This window comes from Peromyscus californicus, unplaced genomic scaffold (assembly GCF_007827085.1).
Source record: "Peromyscus californicus insignis strain IS unplaced genomic scaffold, ASM782708v3 Scaffold_2__1_contigs__length_46816999, whole genome shotgun sequence".
NCBI classification, from domain to species: Eukaryota; Metazoa; Chordata; class Mammalia; order Rodentia; family Cricetidae; genus Peromyscus; species Peromyscus californicus.
In genome coordinates, this window is record NW_026294540.1 from 12,831,244 (window position 1) to 12,842,456 (window position 11,213).

The 11,213-nt window shown below is 48.8% G+C and overlaps 1 protein-coding gene across 3 annotated transcripts; it reads left to right on the forward strand.

Annotated features, from left to right (window-relative positions):
- The first annotated feature begins 30 nt into the window (after positions 1 to 30).
- Positions 31 to 11,213, forward strand: Gpn3 (GPN-loop GTPase 3). Of its 3 annotated transcripts, none has more exons than XM_052755317.1 (8): positions 31 to 181; positions 3,107 to 3,215; positions 6,041 to 6,208; positions 7,756 to 7,880; positions 9,372 to 9,487; positions 9,621 to 9,717; positions 10,394 to 10,522; positions 10,611 to 11,213. In XM_052755317.1, exons 1-8 carry the CDS (start codon positions 134 to 136, stop codon positions 10,671 to 10,673), a joined length of 855 nt encoding a protein of 284 aa, XP_052611277.1. In that variant the 5' UTR covers positions 31 to 133; the 3' UTR covers positions 10,674 to 11,213. The 3 variants fall into 3 exon arrangements, with proteins under 3 accessions (XP_052611277.1, XP_052611279.1, XP_052611278.1); XM_052755319.1 differs by having other exon boundaries at positions 46 to 141; XM_052755318.1 differs by having other exon boundaries at positions 112 to 234.

An 11,213-nucleotide genomic window follows, 5' to 3' on the forward strand; every position in this document is an offset into this window, starting at 1 on the left:
CGTCAATAACCAGTGACGGACCAGGGAGCTGGGTCGCGATTGGCTCGAACCCGTGTCCCCCGGAGCTCAGGGAGCCACGCGCGAGGGCTGAAGGGAGGAGTGGGGCGGGCGGCCGCGAACCCGGCCGGCCGGCATGCCTCGGTATGCGCAGCTAGTCATGGGCCCCGCGGGCAGCGGGAAGGTGAGGCTCGAGGAGCTGCGGTTCGGGGGCGCTGGGGCCCCGGGGAACCCTGGGTAATTCGCTTCCGCTCTCTGCTGGTGCCTTGTTTTGGTTGGGGGGAGTAAAGGCAGCTTTAGTTGTTATTGGGGAGCAGGAGAGATGGCTGAGTGCTTAAGAGCTTGTTCTGCTCTTCCGGAGGACTGGGGTTCGGATCCCAGCACTCACACTAGAGCTGTAACCCCAGCCCCAGGCCTCCACGGACAGTGCATTCATGTGCACGCGCCCACACCACACACACTTTTAAAATAATAATAGTAATGGGATACTTTTGCTCCAGGAACTGCTCTGGCCGTCCCAAGTGTTTTCATAACCACTCCGGGAGTTTGGGCCTGTACTACTCATTCTACAGATTAGAGAAAACGAGACACAGAAAGGTTAATGTTTTTTTGAAAGTCTTAACGGTTAGTTTTGGGCCAAAATTTGAGTCCGTTTTTTGTCTAATTTCAGAACAGGCCCTCGGCCACACATCCAGAATAGGGTCTTGTTCTTCACTGTTCCTCGGAAGTTTGAGCCTTGGGGTCTATCCCAGGACCTGGAGGTGGGAGGAAAGTTGGGATATGGATTTCTGATATATGTATCTCACTTGTGTGAACTGCCCAAAGAGACCAGAAGAGGGTGTCGCTTGCAGAAAGCCCAGGTCTTGAGCACTCAGCCATCTCTCCAGTTTCCAGAGAATGTGTATTGCAGGTTTTCATTCCGTGTGGGTGTGGGTGTGAGTGTGTGGGTGTCTTTTATTATTATTGTTGTTTGTTTGTTTGTTTCTGAAACAGAGGCTCACTACTAGCTTTTAACGGCCTGGAACTCATTATCTAGACCATCTAGTCTCCACCTCAGAGAGGTGCCTGCCTCGGCCTCCTCAAGTGCTGGGATTGAAGCTGTGCACCTTCTCCCAGCCTCTAGACTCAGCTCTTAGCAGGCAACAGCATTAATAGCGTGTAGCAGTGGTATGCCTTTGATCCCAACACTTGGGAAACAGAAGTCAGGAGAATCTTGAGCTTAAGGCCAATCTGAGCTACATGGCAAGAAAGACCCTGTCTCCAAAAGAAAAAAGAAAATCTAGTTTTCTGATTGGCTGAGTTAAGTGCCTTGTCCAGTGATTAAGGTGGGAGATGAGCTGGTTATTAGACTAAGAAAATGAATGGCCGGTGCTGAGGCAGCCAGGGGTGGGGTCAGGGTTGATTGGCTTCCCATGTAAGATTCCAGAAGTACAGAATGTGGTTTTGCACACCTTTAATTCCAGCGCTTGAGGCAGAGGCCAGCTTGGTCTACATAGTGAGTCAGGTAGAACATCACACTGAACACCTGTCTCAAGAAAAACAAAAAATGCTGGGCGGTAGTGGCGCACGCCTTTAATCCCATTACTCAGGAGGCAGAGGCAGGAGGATCTCTCTGAGTTCAAGGCCAGCCTGGGCTACAGAGTGAGTTCCAGGAAAGGTACAAAGCTACACAGAGAAACCCTGTCTCGGAAAACAAAAAAACAAAAAAGAAAGAAAGAAAAAACAAAACACCACCTTCCCCAAGTGGGGCTGAGTGGTTCGTGCCTGTTATTCCAGCATTGGAGAAGCTGTGTCAGGAGGAAAGTTGTGTCTGACATAGGCTGAGATCTAGCTTGGTGGTAGGTGCTTGCCTACGATGGACAAGGCCCTGAGTTCCGTCCCCAGTACTGTAAAAACAGCAACAATAATTAGTAAGTAAAAAACTAAGTTGAATCTTAATTGGTTTTAGAGACAGAGTCTTACTGTGTAGTCCATCCTGGTCTTAAATTCATGGTCCTCCTGCCTCAACTTCCTTTTTGCTGGGATCATAGGTAGGTAACCCCATATCTATCTGGAAAAGGTTCCTTTTTTTGGTTTTTCGAGACAGGGTTTCTCTGTGTAGCTTTTCACCTTTCCTGGAACTCGCTCTGTAGCCCAGGCCGGCCTCGAACTCACAGACATCCGCCTGGCTTTGCCTCCCGAGTGCTGGGATTAAAGGCATGTGCCACCACTGCCCGGCCTTACTTAGAATTTTATAGTTATCTTCATAATATGAGAAATATACTCATAATTATTTTTTATTTTCAATTGTGATACAGTGTTTCCTTGTTTTGAAACAGAATTTCTCTGTGTAGCCCTGGCCATCCTGGAACTCAACTCTGTATAACAGAAATCCACCTGCCTCTGCCTCCCGAGTGCTGGACAGTGTTTCCTTGGAAAGACATTAAGGGAATGATATTAGGGATACTAGACACAGTAGAAAAGGCAAAGATAATGATCACATGTCACGTTTGGGGAATCCCTAATATGTGTGGACGTATTGTGTCACTTGAGTATTTAATGAACACATGGTCCTGAGTACCGGAGTTGTACGTGTGACTGCACAGAGCCTGTAATCTATCTGGGAAGGTAGATAGCCAACCTGTCAGTTACAGTACATTTTGATGCATGGAGGGGTTGTCCCAGCCAGAGAGAGCAGCATGTCAAAAGGGAAGCATAGTGACTGTCGTTTGTGTAATCTAAGTTAATTTTTGGACTGTGGTAAAGCTCCCTGAGCCCTAGCCACATCTTGATCTATAGCTCTGTTTTCACTACCTTCCCAGTGCGTTCCCTGAAGGTGCAGCTTTGGCCTGAGTGGACACTGTCCCAAAGAGTGGAGAAATCCCCAAGGATGCTGGGCGGTGGTGGCGCAGGCCTTTAATCCCAGCACTCGGGAAGCAGAGGCAAGCGTATCTCTGTGAGTTCGAGGCCAGCCTGGTCTACAGAGTGAGTTTCAGGAAAGGTGCAAAGCTACACAGAGAAACCCTGTCTCGAAAAAAAAAAAAAAAAAAAAAAAAAGAAATCCCCGGGGATGTGGAAGGTGGCACCATACTGCCCTCCGTGCTAACCACCCCACCTTATGACGTTGCAGAGCACCTACTGTTCCACCATGGTTCAGCACTGTGAAGCCCTCAACCGCTCTGTGCAGGTGGTCAACCTGGATCCTGCAGCAGAACACTTCAGCTACCCGGTGATGGCTGGTAAGTCCCGGCAGAGCCACCTTCAGTAACGCGTCCCCTGGTGCTGAAAACCGGCCGCTCAGCCCAGAAACTGAAGACCCGTCACTCCCAGGCTCCCCGCTGCTTTCATGACGAAGGAGCTGAAGCCGAGGGTCGTTTGGTGATGGGTGTCTGTGGGTGTGGGTGTGATGGCGTCCTTTCTTGGTGTTTGCTGTGAGACAGAGGTGAGTGGACTCCCGCCTCTCTGCTCTTCTCTGTTGTCCCTTTGTTACTGACGCTGCTAAGTCCATGGTAAGGTGGTTTGTGTACAGTAAACAGCACCAGTGCTGGCTGAAATAAAAAGGTGAGGCTCGGGGCTGGGGGTGTGGCTTGGTGGTGGAACGCTTGCCTAGGGTAAGGAAGCCTTGAGTGAGCACCACATAAAACCAAGTGGAGTGGTGTATGTTTGTAACCTCAGTGCTCAGTAAAACAAACCAAATAAATTTTGTTTTTATTAAAAAATGATAAACCTGGGCTGGAGAGATGCCTCAGAGGTTAAGAGCATTGGCTGCTCTTCCAGAGGATCTGGGTTCAATTCCCAGTGACCACATGGTGGCTCACAGCCATCTGTAATGAGATCTGGCGCCCTCTTCTGGCATACAGACATACTATATACATAATAAATAAACAAACAAACAAACACTAAAAAAAAAATTTAACCTTTTTTTAAAGGCAGGTGGATCTCTGTGAGTTCAAATCCAGCCTAATCTACAAAGCGAGTTCCAGGACAGCAAAGGCTATTACCCAGAGAAACCCTGTCTGAGGGCAGGGAGCAGGGAACCATGATAAACCCCAATCAAGTAGAAACTGCTCACTTTGATGGAAGATGCAGATATTTGGGCCAGCAGCTGTCTAGGCACATTGAGCCCCGGGGATGGATGATCTCACGTTGGGAGAGATTTGGTTAGAGAAGAGGAACCGAGGCTGAGCCCTGATGGTGTATGTTCTTTGGAGACTGTTCGAGGAAGTGGCGTTCGTAAGGTGTGAGGAAGGTACAGCTTCAGAAAAGACAAGAGGGAGTTTTTCAGGAAAGAGGTGTTGTTCCCATTAGGTCCAGCCGAGCAGTTGTGTAAGACAGTGGCAGGCAGTGGCTGTTAGATGTGGGAACATGGCGACATTGGCGGCCATGACCAGAGTTAGCAGTGGGGCTGAAGGGGGTGGGAGTGGACTGAGGAGGGAAGTGGAGGGTGCTGCCTGCCATGTGGACACTGCCATGGACTGTTTTTTGTTTTTTGTTTTTTTTTGCTTGCGTTTTGAAATCGTCTCATGTAACTGGGGCTGCCCTCGAACTCTATATATCCATGGATGACTGTGTACTTCTAAACTTCCTGCCTTTACCTTTTGATTGCTGGGGTAACAGACTTGAGCCTGGGGTGTGGTCATGAGGAGAGGGTGGACTTCTAGTAGGTGGAGCAGCAGGCTGAGGAGGGGGTGGAAACCACCTTGTCATATCCATCCACCCCCCCCTTCCCCGCTAGCTGAGGACCGAACCCAGGGCTTGCTTAGCAAGCGCTCTGCCACTGAGCTAAATCCCCAACTCTCATCTCTCTTGAGAGAAAGGCAGACTGTTGTTTGGGGATCATGTGGGTGAAAGCGCTGAAGCTGCCTTAAGTGAAATGATGTATTAGAAGGAACTAGGGGCCTCACAGAACCCGGGAGGGAAACTGTATGAGATGAGAGGCCAGCCCACATGAACAGGAGCCAAGGCCAATTTTGATTTCCAAGATGACTGAGAACTGTTTGTATGCCAGGATATATAATCCTTTCTGTAGGTAAGTCGCACAGATCCCACCCTTTCACCCCAGGACGAGTGTGCTCTGGAGTTAACTAGCCTCCTTGGGTTATCAAGTTAAGAGATAACCGTTGGCTTCAGTTCAGTGTCCTTGGTGTAGTTAGTACTCGGTTGAATGGTTCGAAATGTGAGGGACACGGGGAAGTATGCAGAAAAATCTCCCAGATCGTGGCCCGGCAGTCAGACCTGCTCCTTTGGGCAGCCAGTGTTACTGGTTCTGATGAGTTCTCCATAAGCAACTTGAGCATCTAAAATCCAGCCTGAGTACATACTATATAATGTGTCTGTAGTGGACTTCGGTGTTTGGTGTTGGTTTTTTTGCCTTGAAAAAGGACCTAATTATATGATCCTCTTACCTCACTCTCCCAAGACTAAAATTATAGTGGACCATCACAACCCCCTTTTTTCTTCCAGCACACCCAGTTCTTACAGGAAGCTCCATGCCTTGAATGTTTTACTTAACAATACAGCCGGGAGATTATATTATAGCAATGCCTAAAGAGCGTTCCTTTCAAGCAGGGCATGGTGGCACATGCCTTTAATCCCAGCACTTGGGAGGCAGAGTCAGGCAGATCTCTGTGAGTTCCAGGACAGTCAGGGCTACAGAGTGAGACCCTGTCTCAAAAACCCAAGCACACAAACAGAGCTTCCCTCCCTTTCTCTGCATGTGCTCTGCTGTGTAATATCTGCAGTAATTTATTTTCTCTGTCAGATGCCTTGCTCTCTCAGTCCACTGACTCCTTTGAGACGGGGTCTCCAGCTGAATCTGGAGACAAGCCCCAGCAGCCCTCTCTGCTCTACCACCACACAGCACCGGGGTTACTCAGTGGCTGTGCCCAGCTCTTCACATGGGGGCTAGAGGTTCACTCAGGTCCTCATGCCTGTGCACCAAGCACGCTCTTAGTCACGGAGCGTCTTCCCAGCCCCACGTGTGAGTTCTTAGATACCTGTTCGCTAATACTAGAGAGGATAAAGTTTCCAAGTGGAGACTCATTCTGGTCCCTGCCTGCTCTAGACATCCGGGAACTGATTGAGGTGGATGACGTGATGGAGGACGATTCTCTGCGGTTTGGTCCCAACGGAGGATTGGTGTTCTGCATGGAGTACTTTGCCAACAACTTTGACTGGCTGGAGAACTGTCTGGGCCACGTTGAGGATGACTACATCCTTTTTGACTGTCCAGGTACATCAGCCACTTGAGTGTGCTGTCTATCCTGAAGCCCCGGTGGTGTGTCCTCGTGGGGACAGTGGTTAATGGCTGCACTGGGGAACCCACTTGGCTCCAGTTTATCCCCTGAGTTCATCAGATGCTTACTGAGAACAACCTTAAGAGTAAGGGAGCCAGCTGGGCGGTGGTGGCGCACGCCTTTAATCCCAGCACTCGGGAGGCAGAGGCAGGTGGATCTCTGTGAGTTCGAGGCCAGCCTGGTCTACAGAACGAGTTTGAGGACAGGCACCAAAACTACACAGAGAAACCCTGTCTCAAAAAAACAAACAAAGAAAAAGAATAAGGGAGCCAAGGCCAGTGCCACGGAGCTTGGGGACCTGTGGCAAGCAAACAGGATAAACAGAGTCACCCCATGATTAATATTTGTGGCAGGTGACTCCCAGAAGGAGCGCAGACGGTTGTGCGGAAGGTTCTGGAAGTTACCGGTCAGTTGTCCTGTAGGCTGGGCTGTAGGACAAAGCTGAGAGCTGTGCAGGCAGAGGGCTGAAGACGAGAAGTCAGGGTGGCTGGGCCGCGCGGAGCTGAGGTGTCACTGAGCTGTCACTGAGCTGAGGTGTCACGGTCAGGAGAAACTGGTGGGGGGAGGAGCTAGGAGCCTGAGCAGCTTCCAAAGGGGAAGTGTGAGCTCGGAGCCTGAGCAGCTTCCAAAGGGGAAGTGTGAGCTCGGAGCCTGAGCAGCTTCCAAAGGGGAAGTGTGAGCTCGGAGCCTGAGCAGCTTCCAAAGGGGAAGTGTGAGCTCGGAGCCTGAGCTTGTGGGTGTGACTATTCCTAAGCTGCACGCCCCTCTGTGCTTGGATTTTTGTTTTTCTGTGCTGAGGGTTGAACCCAGGGCTAGTTCGTGTCAGGAAGTCTGCCACAGGGTCACATCCCCAGCCCCAGCACTGGATTGGCAAAAGCTGAGGTGTGAAAATTGATACTGAGTGCAGAGCATGAAGAGGGACTCAGAGGTTAAAAGCACTTGCTCTTCTAGAGGACCTGAGTTCGGTTCCCAACACCTATGTCAGGTGGCTGACAACTTGTGTAACTTCAGCTCGATACCTGTTCTGGCCCCCACAGGCACCTGCAAACACCTGACGTACAGACATACATAAATCAAAATAATTAAACTCTTTCAGGAAAAAAATCTAGAAAAAGAAAACTCAAAGGAAAAACAAAACAAAACTGAATGCAGAGTCTGAGGGGTCAGTACTCGCCTAGCCTGCTCAAGGCCGCAGTTCAGTCCCCAGCACCACAGGCAAGACAAAGCAAAACACCTGGATGTCGTAGCAAGCTCTGACTTCCTTCTCTCTTCAGTAGTGGGGCTTCACACACACTAGGCATGCATCATACCACTTTGTGCCCCTTCCCCTTTTACACTGTCTCTGCAGCATCCCGTGTGTACATGTGCTGCAGTAACCAGGAACATCCAGTGTGAACATGTGCTGCGGTAACTGGGAACACCCCGTGTGTACACGTGCTGCGGTAACCTGGTTCCTGACTGCATTCTGGTGCTCTCCCTGCAGGTCAGATCGAGCTGTACACACACCTGCCGGTGATGAAGCAGCTGGTCCAGCAGCTTGAGCAGTGGGAGTTCCGAGTGTGCGGAGTGTTCCTGGTGGATTCTCAGTTCATGGTGGAGTCTTTCAAGGTCTGAGGATGAATCTCTTGTAGATTTTTCAGTCCTGGGTAGAAAAAAAGTGACAGTCTCTGCTAACTCTCTGTGAGTCTGGACATTTCACAGGCTGTTCTGTTTATTTAGTATCTCCGGTGATCAGATTATTATGTGAATATATACTTAACTGGAAAATAGATTTGAGCTGAACGTGGTGACACACGCCTTTAGTCCCAGCACTTAGGAGACAGAGGGGCAGGTGGATCTCTGTGAGTTCGAGGCCAGCCTGGGCTACCAAGTGAGTTCCAGGAAAGGCGCAAAGCTACACAGAGAAACCCTGTCTCAAAAAACCAAAATAAATAAATAAATAAATAAATAAATTCGAGGGAACTGCTTAGGAAATAAAAATAAAAAATACAGAGCAAACGGGCTCTGTACTAGATAAGTGTATTTTAAAATATTCAGTTTTGGAGGAGGGAGAGGAACTGCAATTGGGATGTAATATATGAGAGAAGAATTAAAAAAAGAAAGAAAGAGAGAAAGAAATACTGGGGGCTGAAGAGATGGCCCAGAGGTTAAGAGCACTGACTGTTTTTCCAGAGGTCCTGAGTTCAATTCCCAGCAACCACATGGTGGCTCACAACCATCTATACTGATGCCCTTTTCTGGGGACACATGCAGGCAGAACACTGTATACATAATAAATAAATCTTAAAAAAAAAAAAGAAGAAGAAGAAGAAGAAGAAGCCGGGCGGTGGAGGCACACGCCTTTAGTCCCAGCACTCGGGAGGCAGAGGCAGGCAGATCTCTGTGGGTTCAAGGCCAGCCTGGGGTCTACAGAGTGAGTTCCAGGACAGCCAGGACTGTTATACAGAGAAATCCTGTCTCAAAAAACCAAAAAGGAAAGAAACACATCTTCTTGTCTTATAAGAACATGGCATGTGTTTCAAAAAAAATACTGAGCTGGGTATATGGTTCATGCCTGCAATCCCAGCACTCAGGATGCTGAGACAGGAGGGTTGCTGCAAGTTCAGAACTAGCCTGGGCTACAGAATAAAACTGTCTCAAATATAAAGATTAAAATAAACAAAAAAATCTAATTTTAATTTTCTGAGGACCTTTTGTCCAGTTTAGGAATTATAGACTCAGTTTTCTCAGTAGTCCTGAGGGGCATTAGTGTGAAAGAAGGCTAATGTCATGGTAAAGATCAAGAAATATGATCAGGGGCTGGAGAGAGGGCTCAGTGGTTAAGAGCACTGACTGCTCTTCCAGAGGACCTGAGTTCAATTCCCAGTACCCACATGGTGGCTCACGGCTGTCTGTAACTCCACTTCCAGGGGGTCAGACACCCTCACTCAGACATACATGCAGGCAAAACACCAATGCACATAATGCAATGTCTCCTTTGGGGCCGAGGCTCCGCCCCCTTTTTAGCCAGTAAGATTAAGATCCTGGGTCATATGCCGTTTCCTTCCAGTCGGTGTGCCCTTGTTGGCTATCATTCATCTTCTCTGCTCTCTTCTCCAGTTTATTTCTGGCATCCTGGCAGCTCTAAGTGCCATGATTTCTCTAGAGATCCCACAAGTTAACATCATGACGAAGATGGACCTGCTCAGTAAGAAAGCCAAGAAAGAAATTGAGAAGTGAGTTGGGGCCATTTGGCCCCAGCGGGGCTCTGTGTGGGACGGGCCTCCTGCGCGACTGAGACAGGTCCTGGGGTGTCGGTCTCTTCCTCATGCGGTCCCCCTTTCCTTGCCCCCCTTCTCACCTTCAAAGGTTTCTAGATCCAGACATGTACTCTCTGCTAGAAGATTCAACGGGTGACTTAAGAAGCCAAAAATTCAAGAAGCTGACACAAGCTGTGTGTGGTCTGGTAAGCCTCGGCAGCGGCTCCTTTTAGACCTTCTGGAATGGCTCCTCGGGAGTCTGCCCACGACCAGCTAGTGTCGGCCTGTGTGGGCAACACAGTCCAACTCTCCCTACAGAAAGCAGGTGGGTGGGGAGGGACTTGACTTGTTAGTTCAGACAGCCCCTGACAGCTCAGGTGGGTGGGGAGGGACTTGACTTGTTAGTTCAGACAGCCCCTGACAGCTCAGAGCTGTTTGAACCTTCACACTTCCCCCATGTCAGGTGGATGTGGACTTGAGATGGCCCCAGTGAAAGAGCCTTTGATCCAGCACTCGGGAGGCAGAGGCAGGCGGATCTCTGAGTTCGAGGCCAGCCTGGTCTACAGAGCGAGTTCCAGGACAGCCAGAGAGCTACACAGAAAAACTTTTTTTTGTTTGTTTGTTTTTTTTTTCGAGACAGGGTTTCTCTGTGTAGCTTTGGTGCCTGTCCTGGATCTCGTTCTATAGACCAGGCTGGCCTCGAACTCACAGAGATCCGCCTGGCTCTGCCTCCTGAGTGCTGGGATTAAAGGCGTGCGCCATCACCACCCGGCGAGAAACTCTTGCAAAACCAAAAACAGAAAGCAAAAACCATAGACCCAAGATGGAAATCATAACGCTGCACACCCTCAGAGTGACCCTGTCTTGAATCCCCCCTCGTAGATCGATGACTACAGCATGGTTCGGTTTCTGCCGTATGATCAGTCGGATGAGGAGAGCATGAACATCGTGCTCCAGCACATCGACTTTGCCATTCAGTATGGGGAGGACTTGGAGTTTAAGGAGCCAAAGGTAGCTTGGGATTCGGGATATGAACTCTCTCGAGAGGTCCCCCTAGAGGAGGGAATTCATCTTCTGTTCTGTGTTCCTTTTGGGTCAGGAACAGGAAGAAGAGTCTTCCTCGATGTTTGATGAATATTTTCAAGAACGGCAGAATGAGTGAGGTTGACTGCACAGTGACCATCTGTCTGATTGTGGCCACTCAGAACACTCCTCTGGAGGAGGTGACCACGGGAAGAAGCTGCTTGTTGTAATGTAAACAACACTGGGCTCTCCCTGGAGTGAGCCCAGATTGTGCTCTGAGCTCTGGGACTGCTGCTTTCAAGAGGTTTTATTCTGACAGCATCATTTTGGATTTAAAAAGATCAAAGTAGCAATTCATACACAAAGACTTGTATATAATATAAATCAACCTATCCCCACACATATATCTCGCTCACGCACGTGTGTGTGTGTGTGTGTGTGTGTGTGTGTGTGTACACAATTAGGGCCAGTCTAACTTTATTTTTACGGTTGGGATGTTTTTTGTTTTTTGTTTTTTTTTTTTTGAGGGGTTTTCTTTGGATTTTGGAAAGGTACAATTATTGTAACAAAAAACCTATCTCCATTCAAATGAAAAAAATTGGAAGGTTATACATAAATCTTATTTTCCCAAACCAAACATGTATTATTTATATAATTAAAAATTAAAACCATGTTTTGA

What these genes read in the sequence shown, in the direction of transcription:
- Gpn3 (XM_052755317.1), top strand. Translation starts at nt 134, where the DNA reads ATGCCTCGGTATGCGCAGCTAGTCATGGGCCCCGCGGGCAGCGGGAAG. An exon ending in CAGCTACCCGGTGATGGCTG is followed by an intron (nt 3,216 to 6,040) that starts GTAAGTCCCGGC and finishes TGCCTGCTCTAG; the next exon opens with ACATCCGGGAACTGATTGAG. An exon ending in GCCAAGAAAGAAATTGAGAA is followed by an intron (nt 9,488 to 9,620) that starts GTGAGTTGGGGC and finishes TCACCTTCAAAG; the next exon opens with GTTTCTAGATCCAGACATGT.